The sequence below is a fragment of the Mirounga leonina genome, unplaced genomic scaffold (assembly GCF_011800145.1).
Source record: "Mirounga leonina isolate KUSES-001 unplaced genomic scaffold, KU_Mleo_1.0 Mir_153, whole genome shotgun sequence".
In the NCBI taxonomy this organism is placed as follows: Eukaryota; Metazoa; Chordata; class Mammalia; order Carnivora; family Phocidae; genus Mirounga; species Mirounga leonina.
The window spans coordinates 31,562,096-31,582,472 of NW_023270387.1; the positions used below are offsets into that span (position 1 = coordinate 31,562,096).

Below are 20,377 nucleotides of genomic sequence, written 5' to 3' on the forward strand. Positions count from 1 at the left end.
CGAATTAGCCATATATTGACATATTTATTGGGCTTTGTTTTGTAAGAGATTCAATAATAACTTGATTCTTAAAGTCCTTCACTACATCTAGTATAAAACATCATGGAAAACAAAGAAAATGATTTATAATATGAAGTAAAAATTATTGTCTATTCTTTAATATTCTTGTTGCATCTTTTTTTTTTTCAGATGCACAATTTCTTTCTGCAAACTACACCACACTCATGAGAGTTCGTATTTTGCCTGCTAAATCGTTCGTATCCCTCTATCTGCAAAGTCCAGCCTCTCCCACTCCAAAGGAGGTGCTCAAAGAAGGCCACTTGGTTGTTATTATTCACAGGCTTCAATATTCACCATCTGTCGTAATTTACCATAATAATCTGTTAACTAAAAATAGTCTTTTAAATCACTTCTCATTTGTTTAGGGGTGTCTTGGACATAATTCCTCCCAAACAGAATGAGTAACCAACTTAAATTGTTGTGCTGTGGCCCTGAAACCAATCTTTTAGATATTCAGAACAGAAATTCCAATATGTCCTGATTCTATAGGGATTAACCTCTAGAGCCAACAGTGTGAGCTAAATATTGTTTCATTTTGCTTGCTGTTAAGGATGCTCCAAACAGAATTAACAGGCTTAGGTTTTAGAAAAGAAAAGAAACTACTTTTTGTTTCCATATTAATATCATCTGTAAAACTAGTTTCTCCAAGCTCTTTTTTGGCATTTGGCTTTGCAATAACTATCCCTTCAGGCATCCTTCTTGGGTGTTATGTGAACTGTGGCAGGTGGAACTTCTATATATCATCAAGCAGAAAACTTTCACTCCAGTATCCAACTGTCTCGAGTCACTTTGGTTCATGGTGACTCTCCAGAATAGCAAATGGGGAACATTTCCCAAGGAGTATATGGCTAGTTAGACTAGCTGAGGCCCTGTACTGAGGCCATGTTTCCAGAACTTAATTAAAAAATCAATTTATTCAAGAGGTCCTTTTTATTTTAATAGTTGGTAACATTTTACAAGTGGTATGTGATGCATGGACGTGTTTAAAAAATCAAAATTCATTTGTTATGCTTGAAACATTTTAATTCACAGACTATATATGTATGCATAATTATTTGCACAATAGATTTTAATTGTCCTTAAAATTGTTGCCAATTAGAAGAAAACCATGAACTTAATTCAACATCTATTTTGGCAGTAGGTGGGAAAATGGGAAAGCTCTGTCCTGTATTCATTTTGTTTTCAAGTTAGCACCCTTCGCAGCATATCAGTGACTGCAGTTTTTAGTGACCATATTTTTTTTGTGACTTTAATCTTTTGTTATTAAAAATAAACATTTATTATATTTGCAGCTAGATAACATAGTAATTAATGAAAAACAATAGCACTTAAATTCATCTGGACTCTCTATTTACCTTGCACTAATGTGAATGGCTTATTCCCTACCCTAATAACTTGCTCTAGGGATGCATATAGAATAGCATATAGACAAATTTTGCTATTTCACTATGCAATAACACAATATTTTTCAAAAAAAACTTTTGTGTACTTATTCTATAATGGATCACACAACTGAAGTATTTTTTTTCATATCTTCTACCAGCCTGTTAATTCGGATACTTAGCCAAAGGGAAAATGAAAAACAGTAGACTCAGAATCTTTAGCAAACTTTTCATTCTCAGTTTTGTATTTGTGTTTGAAATGATCTGCTAGAGACCACTTACTTAACAAATGGATGGCACACACTCAGGGTCATCATACATAAAATCAAATTCCAACATATTAAAAAAGTAAAGAATACATTTGACAGAAATTACCTTTGCTTACAAAAAATTCATTACATACAATCTGCATATTTTATTGGAACAAGAACTGTCCTCTCCATTTACAAAACCAAAGAGAAACCTGATGGATAAGTAATATTCCCCCCAGCCTCCTGTAAGTGCACCATGTGTAGTCCCAAATTTTTAAAGCTCATCTCAGGGTCCTGGGTCTCCACTTACACTATATTCTATTCACCGCTATTTTCAAGCTAAAGCAAAGCAAAGCAAGGTAAGTCTGCAGTTTTCACCAAGAGGTTGAAGGAATCATCAATGCCAAGAGCAATGTTACCGATGATGAAGATGGGGAGAGTGTGTGGAGGGTCGACTGGGCACTAGTGATTTTCCCACCTGTGAAAATAGAGAAGCATTAAATAGAGCTAATTATTTTGATTTTGCTTGAGCATAGAAAGAGTTGTTTTTAGGTATGTAAGACAAAGGAGTGCAACATGGGTTTGCTTCTGATGAGAGTGTACTTATAAAACAAGACATTGTATGGGGCTCCCAGAAATTATATGGAAGGCAGAATTCTATATGGAATACTGTGTTAAAAGGCTATGTCACATTTAAAAAAAACACATCTACTCAGGAGATTTAGTGTAATTTTCACCAATGATAGAAAACATCTCAAATTCCAGGTATGAATGATAAAATGATTTCTATAGTGTATTGTTCAGGAAAGGGGGAGCAAGAATAATTAGCAAAAGTTTGTGGCAATAAGAATTCATAATTCAATTACTTCAGTCAATGTTTGAATTTGATAATAATACAATTATTTAAATTACTTAATTTACTTATGGGTTCTCCATTGATTTGTTTCTGTTGAGCAGGCTTAAATTCTAGATTCTCATACCAAACTTGGCAAAGGAAGGAGAGCCATCTTTCATTACTCTTACCTATACCCAGGAGAAATTATTCCTTCTTGGGAACAAAATATTGTATGCAGTTAATGTATTAAGGTGGCTGTTTGATTAAACACACTGATCTGAACAGACTAGTTTGAAGTAGTTTTGATAGCTCCACATAACAAGCTCCACACAAACTAAGTACTACCCTTAGACCTAACTCCAGTTAATGGTCCCTCAAGTTTGAAGTATGATATCATGATCGATATTTAATGAATGCTTACTAAATGCAATGCACTGTACTGAGCACTTTATACATATTATTCAATCCTCACAACAGTAAGTAACGTTTTTTCCCCCTGTTGTGGATGAAGGAACTGGAGCTTAGATAATAGGACTTGCTTAAAGTCATCGAGATGGAATTAGTGGAGACAGATGCTCTTACGATTGGCCTTAATTAAAACCTTAATGATAGATTAATCATAAAATAAAGGTACCACCCAATTTTTGGAATCATCCTTCGGTCAAGTTATCTTCTCCGTCAAGAGTTGAGTGTTAATGGGATCTGGTTGTGATTTTTGTTATGGAAATAGTGTCCAAATTTTTTCTCCAGATGTTTATTTAAGAGCTGGGGGGCCATTTGTTTGGTAACACACACACCACACACATAGCAGCAGCAGCAGCAGCAAATCTTTCCTTTGAAAATTTTTATATCTAAGGCACTAATAGAACTTTAACCAACATATTGGAGAATGTAGCTTGTAGTTCACCTTGTACAAAAGGAATTATTGTGAAGTGCATGGCCGCATGTGAACTATAAGAAAGGCATGATGACAAAGCTTCACTGCAGTGATATGTGCATTCTTAATAAATAAAAACTGTGAAAACATCTTTTCTATTTACATCCTTACTATTTACTTGAGTCCTTTAAATCAACTAGCATGACACTTTTACAAAAACATCTCATTTTCAGAATGCTAAGTAGGGATTATATCTCAAATTTCACAAAGAATCCACAAAACAAAAACATTGTTTTGGTATAGCAAATCAAAACAAAACACAAACAACAACACTGGACTAAGTTCTAGTCCCAGCTGCAAAACCACTAGCTATTTCACTTGAGCGAGTCCTTGAACTTCTTAGGGCTTTTGGTTTTTGGAAAATGATAAGAATGAAACCAATTGTTGTTCATTTTCTATAGGTCTGAGATAGACAATATTAAGAGTTTTTATTTTATTAAAACTCAGAAAATGTATTGCACTAACCATTATTTTTTAACTAAAACATAAAAGTTGACAATTTGTTTTTCATAGAATAGAAGTTGAGACACAGTGGGAGAATCAATGTTTTTATAAATACTTTCAAACTTGGGACTAATATTGTCCAGATGATATTTTATAATCTGGTTGTCTTAGACTTGACAGGAACCTTGAGGAGTCAGAGAATAATAGAATACTTAGAAGTTTGCTAGAAGGATAAAATAAGAAATAAAAAAATAGAATAATAAATAAATAAATAAATAAAATAAAAAATATATGAAAAATACCTAGTGTAATGCTAAGAACATGATCATGGGTCAATAAATGCTCATTGTAGCATTGTTTTTAGAAATTTGAGACTTATGATGCAAGCAGAGAGTTGCCATCTTTTTCGCTTTTCAGAAATAATCTTTAGTCTTTCAAGGTGCTCTTGAAAATTTAACACCCGCATCTGAACAGTTCAATTGTAGTAATCAATGTAGAGACATTATTACCTCTCTTGCTCTTGAAGCTATACTTTTATAAATGAATCATAAAGTGTATTAAGTTTTAGTGTGGCCACAATGTATTTAAATTCTTAGGTCTTTTCACCTGAATTTCTGAAAAATGTCAGATTTCCTATATTTTATGTTTTTTATTTTTAGCTTTTCATTTAGAAATAATTTTAGATGCACCAAGAAGTTGTAAAAATAGACAAAGAATTCATCCAGATTTCTTAAATGTTTGTTTCATCATTGTTGTGTTATTATTCTTTCTATAAATACATATATTTTTCCTGAGTCACTTGAAAGTAAGTTGCAGACATGATGTACATTTACCTCTAAATACTTTAGAGTTCTTAAAAATAAGACATTTTCTTATATAGCCACAGTACAATTTTTTAAGAAAAGGAAATTATTGATATATATGTTATCTAATCTACAGACATTATTCAAATTTTATCAACTCTCCTAATTATATCCTTTATCTCACCTTATATTTTTATGTAAGAATTTACTTGTCAAATATTATGTAAATAGCTTTTCCTCAAAGCTTCAGTCTAATTATTTTCTTCCTTATATTTGCCTTCTATCCCACTTTGTGGCATCAAAAAATATCATATGCAATGCTTCTGGTCTTAATCCAAATTGATAAATATGTTGAATGCAACAAAGCCACATGCAGAGTCCTACAGGATATCACTGGATACTTCCCTTTAGGCTGACAATTCTGCTTGAGAATGATTACTCAATAAATAAGCTCATAATTGCCCATTAATTAAATGCACATTCTTAGGCAAGTTACTTAAATTTTCTCCTTAAAATATGAATAATGTCATCTACTTCATATAATTATTACTAAGACCAAATAAGATGATGTATAAGACTTATGACCAATCCTAACACATAGTAAGGGCTCAGTAAAAGCTAGAAATTATTAATACTGCTAATAAAAACTATGAGGCAAAATAAGTTCCAGTGATCTAATGTACAGCATCATGATTATAGTTAATAATACTGTAGTACACACTTGAAAGTTGCTAAGGGAGTAAATTTTAAATGTTCTTACTACAAAAAGAAATGGCAGTTATGTGACATGATGAAGGTGTTAGCTAATGCTATGATGGTAATAATTTTGCAGTATATAAGTGTATCAAATCAACAAGTTGTATACCTTAAACCTACAAAAGGTTACATGTCATTTATATCTCAATAAACCTGGAAAACAAACAAAAAATGATACTCAATAGAATTTACAATTTACTCTGAAATCAATAAAGATGATCCAAATTTAATTTTAAGAAGCAGTTCCTTTAAGCTCTTCTGTACCCCATTCTCCATTTTTTAATGATAAAGGTAATCAAGGTAATAGAGAAATAGGTATGTTAAAGTTGTGCACTGGCAGTTTAAAAGCAATATTACAAAGCCCAAATGGCCAGCAAGGTGCTGCTTGAGACCAGGATGGGCAAGGGAATTTCCCCAAAATAAGCACATTCTAATGAAACATTCTGATGAAAAATCCTTTTTAGATTTATAGAAATTCTGCAATTATGGACATAAGGGCCACATTCTTATTAATTGGAGGATGGTATGGAAATCAGAGTGAGAAATGAGACCCTTCCAAAGTTTTCATCCATGCAATCCATCATATTAATTTTGGTGAGGTTTACACTATTTAACATTGTTGGTAGTCATCAAATTAAGCCTATTATGTCAAAACTTACCTGAATAGGATGGTACCCTGATTTGGGAACTAGCTGTCCCATCCCCTCCTTCACTGTATGCTCGAACTTCAATAATATAGACTCCAGCATCCGGCAGTGGTACTACTGCTTGAGGTTTCTGTGTTTCGATAACTTGACTGTTGCTGCGCCCCTCTTGCCTATAAAAAACCTGGAAATAATAACAGAGATTTAAACATTTCATATTCACATGAAGATTCCAAATCTTTATTGATTGACTACCGTATGTCACATTTTGAGCTAAGGAAGCCTATGGCTTTGACAGATATGTAAGCAAATGCAATGTATGTGCTATATGGAGCAGTGGAAGTGTACATAGGATGCTATGGAAATATAGGGAGAGTATGTGCTGTGGTGAGCACTGTGAATTGTGTAAAACTGATGAATCACAGACCCGGACCCCTGAAACTAATAATACATTATATGTTAATAAAAAAAAAAAAAAGAAAAAAAAGATGCTATGGAAATATAGGAGAAAGAGTTTAATTCTGTCTGTGGGTTAGGAAAGGCTTTTCAGAAGAGGAGATGCCGGAGTTAAGTATCTGAAGATGAGTGGAGTTCACCAGATGGAGAAAAGGATGAGAATTCTAGGAAAAGGTAAGAAAAACAAAAATACACCTAAGCAATGAGAAACCATAACATTAGGGTATGGAATAGACAGGAGACATACGGGGATGGGGACACATGAGACTAGAGCAGAAGGTAGTGAGGGGCCATATCACTAAAGTCTTTTATTCTAGGTTATTGGAATGAATAGTATCCTGAGGGAGTACTCACAGCTGTCATCTTCAAATTCAAAGGACTAAAGAGATAGTTCGTTAAATATATCAACAATAAATATTTAACAATGTAGGAAATCACTGAAAAGTTAAAACTTTAGTGTTTCTATTTACTTCTGTGGTTGTTTGCTTTTCTGTGAACTGGCATTTAGATATTTTGGATAGTAAAGTTTTTTTGACACTTGTCCATTGTACTAGAATAGAACATGTATTCATGGCAAATGGTTTCAGAATTACAAATTAGAACATAAAGTTATCCTGGGGTGCCTGGGTGGTTCAGTTGGTTAAGCATCTGCCTTTGGCTCAGGTCATGATCCCAGGATTGAGTCCCCTATCAGGCTCCTTGCTCAGCAGGGAGCCTGCTTCTCCCTCAGCCTGCCACTCCCCTGCTTGTTCTCTCTCTCTCTTGCTCTCTTGCTCACTTGCTCTCTCAAGTAAATAAATAAAAATCTTTTTAAAAAGGACATAGAATTATCCTATGTTTACAAATCAGAAAGCACAGATCATAGGAATTATGCAATTTATACAAGATCATGTGGCTAGTTAGGGAAGAAATTGCATTAGAAGGTTAAAATTCTGATGATCAGTTAAGAGCTGCTTCAGAACTATATTATTTTGTTTCTATTTACAGATCTGGATTCAAAACAATCTCCTACAAACAAAATAAAAGAAAACACAATCTCCATATTTCTTTCTGGGCAAATTTGGTTCCATTATAGGACCTGGTGCATGGTAAACTTAAGAGAAATCTACTTCTGTTGCCATCATTGTTCATGGTCAATGGTCAGTATTTCAATTGCATCATAAAAGATACCTTAGGAAGTTAGATAAAAATTTATGTTTTTTTCTTTTTTTTTAAAAAATTATTTATTTATTTATTTGACAGAGAGAGAGATAGCGAGAGCAGGAACACAAGCAGGGGGAGTGGGAGAGGGAGAAGCAGTCTTCCTGCCGAGCAAGTAGCCCGATGTGGGACTCGATCCCAGAACCCTGGGATCATGACCTGGGCCGAAGGCAGACGCTTAACGACTGAGCCACCCAGGCGCCCTGTTTTTTTCTTATAAAAATGTGTTTTGAGCTTGAACTAACCTACAGAGAGGGGGGAAAAAAAAAACTTTAGTAGAGCATTCTTGTCATATATTGAAGCCTGTCTGTACTTGATCCTCCCTTTTGCATTCTGATAAATGGTCCCTCCCTTTCACTTTTCTTTCACAGATTTAAATTTACTTCAGGGTCTCAGAAGAGAAGTAACTTCTCTCTAAAAGTATTTAGCATGTACAGTAATTGTATGTATTGAAATACTTATAGAGAAGCCATAGCCTCAATGTAGTTGCAAAGTGATAAGAGTATCATCAAATATTTACTGGGCATATCATGTGGGCCAGGCACAGTGCTATACATTGGAGATTCATAACAGAACAAGACCACATGTTCCTGTTCTCAAGGCACCTACAATATAATAATGGGGACAGATACCAATGCAGGGAAGTGTAATAGGAAATGTATTTGGTGATATAGCAATGCACAGAGTAGTACTTGATCAAGATTTGGGGAATCAGAAACACTTCTCAGAGCATGCCCACAGCAGGTTCTTTCAGCTTAAAAAATGACAATTGTATCAGAATTTATGTTTCTTATTTTGACTGTAGCAGTGTAATGAATTAGAATTCTGATCATCCATTTGAGGTAATTAGAAAGCAAATTTATGGCAATGGGGAAGTATGTAAATTGGTGAGGATTGGTAGGGGAGTGACTATTTTAGAGAACATTGTTATTATGGTTCAATAAATTACAATTCTTATGACAAAGAAAAATGCAACTAGTAATGCGTATCTAATGTTGCTGTAAAATCCAGAGTTGAAGAAAAATTTGTGGATCAGTTGAGATTTAGAAACAAAAGGTAAAAGCAGGAAAAATACCAGTTAATAGTAGCAAAAGGAATTTGAGATTAAATGTGGCTTTTACCAGTACATCCAGGGAGATATGATGTTATGAGTCAGTAAGTAGGTATACTAAGTGAAAAGATACATTAAATTAATGGTTAGTCTTAGGTGCTTGAGAGAATCTTGGCTCATTTTAAAATCCTGATTTAGTAAAGATGGATGAGAATGAGAAATATGAGAAGGTTAAGGAGTTATCAAGACATGTCAGAAATAGTTATTGATAATAAGGAGTCCAGAGTGTACTGTGAGAATCTGGACATTTACAAAATGGTGGTTGTGATGACAGCTATCTTTAGGCATAAAGGAAATTGTATTTTCAATACTATCCTCAAATTCTACTTAACAAGCTGGGAAGAATGAATTATCCAAATAAGTGATTCTAAACAAAAAATTAATGTGGTACTGCAATTCTGAAAGGCATGATCTGGAAACAGCTAGTCTATATTGATGGTAACACAATAATGGTGTGAGCAGGCTTAAATATATAACAATAAATTTTTGCTGGTTTTACCCATGAGTACCCCTGAGAAGGATGGATTCTATTAAAGGGAAGGCCTATTCAGCAGCTGAGCATCTTGGGATCTTAGGAATAGTCAACAGGGACATCTGCTCTTCATAATGGAAAGTGAGGAATCTGAAGCCCCACTAACAATAGGAGGGTGAGAAGTCAGCAAGATGATAGAAGCAAGATGAAAAGAAGTTGGGGAAGCATAAGAACCAGTGAGAAGCCACTGACTGGAGGATGGCCAAAAGCACTTTTAAGAACAGGACTTTCTATGGGCAATTTTCAGATATTTGCTTGTATGGTGTGCTTTTCATTCTACCTGCTCCCGCCAACATTTCTATCAAGTCTACTTTCTACGTGTATATATTTGATATTATATAAGCCATTTTTGTTTTATTTTTTAAAAATATTTTATCATAAAAAATTTCAAGGAAAATCACATGTAAGAGGATAGTATAACTCATTATATATGAGTCATTTTAATTTGTGGGTATCACAAGAAAGAGGCTGAATCCCATACATGGAGTGAATATAAGATGAAGGAACAGCTGCAAGATACAGGAAATCAATGAGACTAGAAGGGCCAAAGACATTAAGCTCCCTCGAGAAGCTGGACAAATATAGAGGTGGTCTTCAGAATTCTGTAGGGTGTGGAATAAAATATGAACCCAAACGTACATATATCTCAGGAGTGTGGAAGGCCCTGATATCTAAGTTGAATAAATAAGCAAAAATTTCTGTCTACATTGATGGAACACATAATAGCCAGTAAACTTTGAGCCTGATTTTCCCCCTACTCTCCCTGGCTCTGTAAACAGACAGAAAGTAGAGGTAAGGGGGAAAGATATATGGAGAAAGGGTTGTATATCTAGGAAAGGATACTTTTTAGTTGTAGCCTAGAAAACAAGACCTTATTTTTTTTGGTATGTAGCCTGAGGCATTGTCCTGAATTCCTTCTGCTTGTTTTCTTTTTTTTTTTTTTTCCTGAATGGATAAAAGTTTCACTCAGTGGGAAAGGGAATATTTGCACAAGTGAAAGTATAGCTCCTGGGCATTTAATATTTATTTTCCCTTTTACTTGGGCTTAAATCTACATGAGAAGAATAAGGTGGAGATAAGATGGTTGTTTCACTTTATAATCTTGGTAAACTTCTTTCATAATATAAAGAAAAAATTTCTTCATTCTCAAGATTATTAAGGAGAATTATGGCTGAATATGCTTTAGTATACAGCTTTGTTATTGGCATTGGTATTTCTTTAGGAATGCCAGTAACAGATGTGCCAAAATTAAAGACTCTAGATACAGACTCCACACTAGAGGAATTAAAAAATGAAATTTTCTTCATTGAAAAGCATTTATTTGGGAAAAATATATTAAATTAGAAAAAAACTTATTTGAAGTTTTTGCTCCGTTTTCCCCATCACTTATAAATAATATATTAATAATATAGGTAGCTTTTTCTGATTTGGGAAATGTAACAAAACAAGAGAAAGGGATAATGATGGACTTGAAGGAGTTATAAATATACTAAGTAAACTCCCAAATTTGACTTAACTTTTCAAATGGGGAGTTATTTTATTTGAGTGAGAATAATTTGTAGCCGTATCTTCAAGAGACAATCTTTTCCCAACATTCTTCTGGTTCTTCAAGCTTCTAATTCTCTTACTTTTTAATGAAAGCTGTGATGTCTTGAAATTATTGCTATTAAACCTGGACTTGTTAAACAAAATCCCAAGAAGTTCAGGATCTCTTGGATGATCTCAAAAAGCAGTAAGAAATTTCACAACTAGGTAATACTTAAAATTTAACTGAATGGATTTAATTTTAATATGTCTCCTCTGATACAACCATTTATGGCTTGATTCCATCCTTCTTCCACTATATTCTTGGTCATTTTTGAGGTCCCTGATAAGATTTATGATGAGGAGACCTCCTTCATCTTCTGAACACCTTGTACAAAATTTCTCATCATATCTTTCTCTGTTAACATTTTGTCCTTATATATGTTGACACTTCAATCTCTGAAATTATGTAAGGAATTAAGATCCATGCTTCTTAGAAAATGGATTGGTTGAATGTCAAATTCCACTATTTTATCTTACTCTTTTTGTTATTTTTAAAGAATGAGTTCAATCCTGTATTTAGTATCCTGACTATAAGAAAAGAGTTGAGTGTATTATTTATGGACCAAGTCTGGAGAACAAATCTGTTTTTCTCCATATTTATCACTTTTCAATCATTTTTACAATCTGGAAAACTTCTAGATGAAGACTTTTCTGAGTTCATCTACTTTGGACTTAATATAAAAGGTGAAAAACACAGTCTTTGCATTTTAAACCTCAGGCATTGACTCCAAGTTTCCTATTCTCAAACTTACATACCATGTACATTTCTAGTGATCTCTTTTGCTTATAAAAGTAAAGTAACTTGGCAAAGACAAAGAGTAAAAACAAAGTTACTTCTCTTTTTGATATTACAATTAATTGTGGAACCTTTCTCTTACCCTATTAAGCAGGAAGTCCTCTACCTCAAATTGCCTCACGGATAGAGAAATAGTGTGCTGACTTGTACCTACTTTTGTTAATCTTTTGTGACTGCCATATGCTATTGTGCTTAAGAGGTGGCCCACTGTTATACTGGTATTCTTGGCCCAGTGGTTAGGGCACTCTTGGTCTGGCAATAATTTGGGGGGATATAGTAGAACTCAAAGAGGTTTTTTTCCTCTGAGTTTCATGCTCAGCCTTGGCCACTCCATACTTGGGTGAACCTCCATCCAAATGGTACAGCTCTTTAGCTGCAGTGCAGATCCTTGTCTAGGCTGGAGGAGTTTTCCACAAAGTCATGCTCAAAAAGGGGGCTACAAGCTTGTGTTCTCTGGGTTACAAGCCTGTAGTTTAAATTTGCAGCTATTGTTTCTAATCACATTCCTGGCCCCTTGTGCCTGTGTCAGGAGGTGTTTTCATCCTTAGCTACCTGATCTGTGAAAAACAGACTTTCCCAGGAGAATCCAGGCTCTGTGTTAAGCCGCAGTCATTAGCCTAGTCCTTTTACCCTCATGGGTCTCTCATTGGGGATTATCCCGTCCATCAGAAGTTCTAATAAGATTAGTCGCAAAAGAACAAGCTCTGAGGTCTCACTCCATTTGTTATCAGCAGACTCCTTTCTTAAGAACGAGCTCTTTCTTCTCAAGGACATAAGGAAGTATAACCATTTTAAGGAAGTAAAAGAAAAAAAAATCATCTATCAATGTGTACCTACTTGTCATTAACTTATACAACTAAGATGGAACATGCTAGTGATTCTTCCCCTAGCAAGAAGGTATTCCAAGGTAACTTCTGCTGTCTTCATTTAGGCAGAACTGGCAGGCAACTTTCAAACAAAGATCAGTTCCTTTTGTTAAAATTTCACCTAACTAGATATTCTCTTCTCAAAACAATTAGAATAAATAGTAGCTATGTTTAAATGAGCACCTTCTATATGCTAATAGCTATAAGCTATTTTACATAAATTATCTTATTTAATCCATAAAACAATCCTGTATGATAGATATTATTTTATTGTTATTTTTGCCATTTTGAAGTTAAGAAAATGAGATTCAGAGAGATTAAGCAACTTGCTCAGTTACACAACTAGGATTTGAATGAAAGTCTGACTCAGAAGCCAGTGTTCTTTTCCCACTACACTTAACAAATGGGAAGACCATGCTGGAAAAACACACATCTGATAATATACACTTATGAGTAATTGCATAAATATACTTCTAGCTGGATTAAATTAATTAATTTATTCATCCATTCTAGAAACATTGGGGATAAAGTGATGAGAAAGAGTTTCTGCCGTCAATCACATATAGTCTGGTTGGGGAAACAACCACATATAAAGAGGAAGAACAGTGACAGAGATAGATGGGGTGAGCAAAAAGAAGGATTACCGTGTTTGGGAACCCTATGCCCAACCTCACATATTCTTCAGGTCTTATTACCTGAGAGGTGCCTTACGCTGACTGTTTCTTTTAGATGGCAATATGCTTTCATGTAGCTCTAACTTGTTTTCTACTTTGCCTCTCTAGTTTGGGAGTTTGGTTGCCATAGTTCTAATGATACTAGATTGGTTCTTAGAAGGTATATTCACCATTTATGGCCATACTGCTACATCTAATTATTGAAGGTATATTTGCCTTAGAGGAAAAGTTGTAAGGACATGGTTATTTGGGTAAGGGCATAGAAGAAGAAGGCAAAGGGAGGGGTATAAAAAATGGCTCACCTGCCCACCCCAAAAAGATCAAATTCAACATCTCTGAGGATTAGAACAGATTTCAGTATGTATGTTTGAGTAATGAGGGTGTCTGCCACCCATACTAATTATAGTCTGTAAGAAATAGTATGTGTCTTAAAATATGATTAATGGGAATTACTTACCTTAAAAATATATTTCATTTATAACTTCTTAAGTTTTTACCTTCAGAATTTTAGCACTTTATATACAAAATACTGTGTTACCATTTCTGATAATTGAAAAGCCACATAGATGATGATTTTCAGTCTAAATATTATTAAAATGCTTAAAATTTCTGATATAAATAATATTCAGTGTATGGTTCTGTATGGAGTTTAAGACAATAAGGGAATCTGATGAAAAAAGAATTTGAAATTCAACCAAATCAATACATAGACCACATATATTTTAAAATTAGAGACAAAGTTGTTTTTCAAAAACAAACCAATGTTTTCATATTTCCAGCTCTCTTGCTGGCACATTTCAGGATGACTGTATGTGAAATGCTATGTCTATTTTGGAGCTTGCTATCTCTCCATGGACTCTTTCTTAACCCAGTGTGCTGGCCTTATCATTTCTTCTTCTTTTTTTGCTAATAGTCTTTCCACCCAAGTTAAATTATCCAGTCTTTGTCATCTGCCAGGAAAATTTGTCTTCAGGGAGAAAATGCTAGGACTCTCTCCTTAAGTTCTGCTGGTCCTGACACTGCTTTACGGAGCCATCTTCATCCTGTATTCAAATTGTTGCTGCTTTTCCTACTCATTCCCTCCTATGCCTTGAGCAGTTAAAACTGATTTTGACTGCCTTGGCTTACCTATTGTGGGAGGCTTTCTTCTAAGTTATAGGTAGAAAATGATTGGGAAAAACAGGTATGCTAATGGCCTTTTATGCCTTATAATTGTACATCCTCATAATAACAATTTCTAAGATGAGTGTCTATACAAGAGAGTGAAGAAACATACTGACCTTGTAGCCCATGACTTCAGATTCATTGGCTAATGGTCTGACTGGTTCCCAGCCCAGAGAAAGCTGAGAGCCTTGCTGTTCCCACCTGAGATTGCTGGGTGCTTGACTAGGGGCTGCAAAATAAAATGTGAAAGTGAACAGACAAGGAGTCTTAAATACATTTCTTCACTTAAATCTTTGTATTTCAATCTTTTCTTGTGTGTAGTAGTTGGCTGGCACCATAGGCTTCTTTCCAGCTGGAGTCAGATAAGGAGGGTTTTTGCTCCAGAGTGTCATTTTAATAGCTACTCTACCGAGCTTTTGAACCAGAATCCTTTTATCTTCCTTCCTGTGTCAAAATCACTTGGCCTTATTTCACAGGAAGATAACCTTTATCTACTGTGAATGCAAAATTTTCTGAGCTAGTTTTGGAATTCAGATCTAAGCATTCAGGCAAGACTATGAATCAAAACTCCCCTTCAACTCTCCTTATTTTGTACCTCACAGGGCTTTCAGAAATGTTAAAAGATGTTTCCCTTTTGTCTGAAACAAACAAAAACCAGGTCACTTACGGGATTTCTTGGTGGTTGCACTCACTTCACTGCTAGGTGGCCCATATCCAGCTCCATTATAAGCCCTCACTGTGAAGTGATATAAAGTATTTCCTTCTAATCCTGTCAGAATGACAGAGGATTCATTCCCTCTAGTTTTGACTGTTTCTGCAGCATCTTCTTGTTCCATGTCTTTCCGATAACCAACCTGTCAACAAATTATTAAATGACAGATTAATTTTGAAGTTTCTTCCATACTTGTGATTGTTTAGTTTTCCTAAAGCCCTAAGAAATCACTCTTGTATCATCCAATTAACAGGTACTACCAACAAGGCAAAATCAGTCTTAGTCACTGCCTGATTTGCATCGGTGTGCATCTTAGCAGTACTCAACAGAGCAACAAAAGGTGCTGCTACCTTCTAGCCTGGTAGCATGAGTTGCTTGGAAAAGAGTCCAAAACACATCCTGATGTTAAGGAAGAATCATTCAAAGAAATTGAAGAAATGCTCTTCTCTTATATGTTATCAGAAACTTTTACCTTTCAAAGCCATGGAGCTTTGAATGAATTGTTTGAGAAAGAGACATGAACAATATTTCCTTCTGGGCTCCACACAAAGGTAGAGTCATATAAGCTGTATGGGTTTAATAGAGAAGAGGTGACAGAGAACATTCATGATACCTGGGAGTGGTCTAAATGTAGACCTATCACATTGCTAGGATATGGGTGGGAGGCAGAAAGGAACTTTTCCGTCAAAGCACAATTTATGCATTGAGATGATCTTTCCTGATTATAAGCTCATGGTGATGCTGTCATATCAAACTTGAACCCTTTGTGAGTTTAAGTAACTGTTTTTGTGTAACAATATTTAAGTGGTTAAAAGAGTAGTTTTTACTCCTCTACTTACTTACTGTGGTAAAAGTAATCCCATTAATTACTGTGGTGAAAGAAGTGGATCACTGCACCCATTTCATCCTCCTTCAAGTGCTTTGTCTACTGTAGAGGCTAAGAAGCCAAACACCACATTTTCCAGAGGCTTTCAACTAAGGTTGCTGCTACACAGGGTAGGCAGTGAGGGGTTTTTGTTTGTTATTTGAAATATTCTGGAGCATGCCTAAGACTGCTATTTCCAGCTATAGCCAGAGGAAGTCATTATAGGCTCTTGTGTCTCGGAAAACAAAACAAAACAAAACATTTGAGTCACCACATCAAATTAAAAGGCCTCTGCCAGCCTAGGTGCTGGCTGAAGGCAAAGGGAATAAGAAATGGGTAGATGAGGAAGGAAGTTAAAAATTGTAACTGCAACTTTATGAAATGAAGACTATACTAGCAATACGTGCTTCCAGGTACAGTTTTGTGTATACATACTAATGACTTGGGCGCCTTCCTTTTTCTGATGTTTTATATAGAGTTGTAGGTAGGTCACTCTCTACTGTAGTTCACTAGAGGAAGAATAAACTTTCACCCTGAGATGGACAGATTTACTGATGGAACTTTCTTTGACTTTCCTGCTTAGGGAAAGGGTCAGTACATTTTCATTTGTAAAAGTGATCTTTGTACCGTCTCAGTATGGAACATGGTTGTTGCTTATTGTTGCTTATGAGGGTTGTTGAGTGGGGAAAAGGAAGTGTATGTATGTTGAGTAACCAAAGACAAATGGTACATTAGTGTTCAACATCCATTTCACTCTCATTCCAGTTATCTCCCTGTACTGAAGAGGATGGAGAGCTGAAAATCTTATTTCTAAGATTCCTTTGCAGTTATGACTCAATGTGTTGTAGCTTCAGCCAGTCAGATGAATATGCCTGAGATTTGAAAGTAAAAGTGAGATGTAGATTGAACTTCTGCTTCTGCATTTCTGCTGGTAAGCACATTCATGGAGTCATTATTTTTCCTTCCCTCCTGGCCCGCAAAGGTGCATTAGTAAGCGACTCATTGTCTAACCATTAGCTTTATGAGAGCCGAGAGTCAGGGCACAGGACATCCATTTTGTTGGTGCAAATCATAGTTTGCATGGTGGGATTCTGGAACTGGCAACAACAGTGGAGGTCTACAGATCACAGCAGCTTCCTGAATGTGGCACCATCCTGATTATAGTGGCTTCTTTAAACATAGCAACGGAGTATGCTTCTGGGCCTGGTGGCTTAGAAGACATCTTCCTTTGTGTTGGTTCTATAGTTTGACTTTAAGAGTCATTCTTGATCTTTCAGGTCACCCTGAAGTCTGTTAATTTAAGTTGATAATTTTGTAAAACATTTAACAACAATAATATTTCTTACTTAAACTATTTAGAGTAATTTAGTTCTTTGAGACTAACCCTTATCTGATACATCTACACAAACCTCATATATCTTTGTATATATCTATCTATTTTCTTTAAAGGCTAAAAAGATAATCAAATTCCTATTTCTCATCTCTGTCTCTTCACAGATTTGAACTGGTATACAGCTGAGTGACTGAATTTCAAATATCTGTTTGATTAAGCTGGAATCCTTTAAAATCCTAACTTTTATATGATGAGCTTAACTTGCTTCATCTTTGAGAATATTTTAAGTGAATAAATCTAAGTTATTTTCAAACTACAAAATTGGCTGAGATGTCATGAGATGAACAAACACATATCTTTCCTTTCCAGTGATATTCTGATTCCCACTTCTCTGTTTTAATTTTGTTTAATTGGTTAGATTATTTAAATTAATTAAATATATGTATTTGAGGGAAACAAGTATGATTAAATTCAATAAATGTTGATACAGATTTGATACAGATTTCACTATAAATTTTGACTTCTAAATATTTAATGTTTAATGTTCTGATTAATCACCATAAAATTAAACATCCTAATGAAAGATAAAATGTTTCTTAAGTAACTGCTTGTGAAAAAGAAAAGAAAAACAAAACCAAATTCCAACTGAAATCTACACAGTGTATTCTGAAGTATGCTTCAGGTAAAAAATGTTCTTGTTAAAAAAACCAACTTTAACTGAGGGTACTCATTTAAAATAAAGCATATCAGGGGTGGGTGGGTGGGGGCGACGGGTGAAATATGTGAAGGGGATTAAGAGTACACTTATGATGAGCATTGAGTAATGATATATAGAATTGCTGAATCACTATATCGTACACCTAAAACTAATATAACACTGTATGTTAACTATACTGGAATTAAAATAAAAAGCTTTAATTAAAAAAAGCAATAAAAAAATAAAACCTACAGAGAAATGTAAAAAAAAATTCACACATTCTCTTTCTAGCATGTTTAAAAAAAAAAAGAACAAGAGTTGTTACTTTCACAGTGAAATGATAATTATTTGCCCCCCACCTTTTTTTTTGGATGGGAGAAAAGGTAAAACAAAAACAAAAATATTTGGAGTTTAACATTATGCTTCTTTCATGATTCCTAAATTAAAGTAATACAGTATTCACAAGTCACACACACCTTCTAAAATTGAGACTTCTTCATTCATTTCTTCCCCCATGATTCAATTTCCATCCGGATGATATATTTCATCAAAGCATACACTTTGAACTCTATATGAGATCACTTGAAATTAGGTTAAAAATGTTTAAAAAGATATAAATATCTAAAACTGGAAGCATAGATAACCTACTATTTTATCAACTTCAGATAATTGTCTTTTGTATGTGTCTGTGTATTTCTTCCTATATTTTCATTACATATATTTAATATAATTATGTACCTATAATTTTATGTCCTACTTTTATTCTCTAACATTAGAGTTACACATAAGTATTTTCCCATTTTTCAAAGTAATATTCTATCATATGTCTGTATACCAAATAATATTTAACCAGTGTTCTATTGTGGAACATTTGGGTAGCTTCCAACTAATGTTTTTTAAATTAAAATGTTGCTATGAATGTCTTCATCTGTATTGTTTTCTACATATTGGATTAATTCCCCAGGGTAGAATCCCATACAGGAGTTTATGGGGTCTAAAGTAATGAAAATTGTTATGCTTTTTGATACAAAAAATGTCACACTGGTTTTCAAATAGTTTGTACAAATTTTCATTTCCAAAAAAAGTTTATGAATCTAAGATTTACCATACTATTGCAAGCTCTAGGTAGATAATGGGTTTGGAGCCAGAAGGTCTATATTTGAAACTTACTTTTTTTATCTGTAAGCTATATATAATGGGACAAGTTACTTGACCACTGAATTTCTATACCCTTTTTATAAAACAGGCAAAATACTACTTACCTCAGTTTCATGAGTCATTTTTAAACTGCTCCCCTATTGTCACTAAACTACTTGAACTATTTTTTCTTGATGTTTTAATATTTCTGATTTTTCTTATTTGTAAGTCCATTAGTATCCTGTTTTTGATATCTTTCATATTACTTTGATTGTCCAATTCTGTCTCTTAAAAACTCTATTTAAAATTATAATAACATGTGATGTTATTAGTGGCAGGCAGGAAACATGACTTCTGAGTCAGCCAATACCTGTAAGAGTATAGATTTGAACCTAAATTTACAGGGTGGCTCTTTCTGGTAAAAATCCATTTTTTTAATGCAAAGTTGACTCTCCAGGATAATTACAATTTTAACTATGCAGATAGTATAGTTGATTTTTTGGTGTGATGGTTCTAAGATACATATGTCACACCCAATCCAGTTCTTTTACATGAAGTTGCAGAATCTAAGATCTAAATCCATGATTTTTGCCATTTGCAGTAGATGGTTACTGGATGAGTTGTGAACTTTCCCCTACTTCTCAGTTTTCATACAGTTTTATATATATATATATATATATACACACACACACACATATATATACATATATACATATAATTATATTTATAACTGTATTTATAAATATATATTATGAGAATATATATAATATATATAATTATATATTATATATATAATCAGTGAATTATATATATAATTAGTGAAGAAGTCTCCTTAATATTTTATGTTCTCCTGATTTTTGCTACCTGTTAGATTTTAAAAACACAACATTTTTTCTTAGTTCTTGAAGTCACTTATTTCCATTTAATTGTACTTAGTGATCACTGCTCATTCAACATTGTACTCCTTGAATTTAATAAACATAGCTCTATTTTCTGTTGTTTAATTCTGCAAGAGTAATTGATTTTTTGCATCTTTGAAAGTAACTTATTCTTTCTTCTAGGGAGCTTAGAGGTTTTTTGTTTGTTTTAAAAATCTAAATGCATATTGAAATGTAAATATTTTATCAGGGCTTGA

The 20,377-nt window shown here is 34.1% G+C and overlaps 1 protein-coding gene across 1 annotated transcript in view; it reads right to left on the minus strand.

The window, feature by feature from the left end:
• Nucleotides 1–1,966: 1,966 nt before the first annotated feature.
• CNTN5 (contactin 5) overlaps nucleotides 1,967–20,377 on the minus strand; it is a 603,313-nt gene continuing 584,902 nt past the window's right edge. Inside the window, exons 20-23 of the mRNA XM_035009452.1 lie at nucleotides 15,166–15,352; nucleotides 14,615–14,727; nucleotides 6,128–6,296; nucleotides 1,967–2,171 (exon numbers count right to left, since the gene is read on the minus strand). Of these exons, the coding sequence (XP_034865343.1) occupies nucleotides 2,068–2,171; nucleotides 6,128–6,296; nucleotides 14,615–14,727; nucleotides 15,166–15,352 (573 nt within the window). The 3' untranslated portion in view covers nucleotides 1,967–2,067. The remainder of the gene's footprint in view (nucleotides 2,172–6,127; nucleotides 6,297–14,614; nucleotides 14,728–15,165; nucleotides 15,353–20,377) is intronic.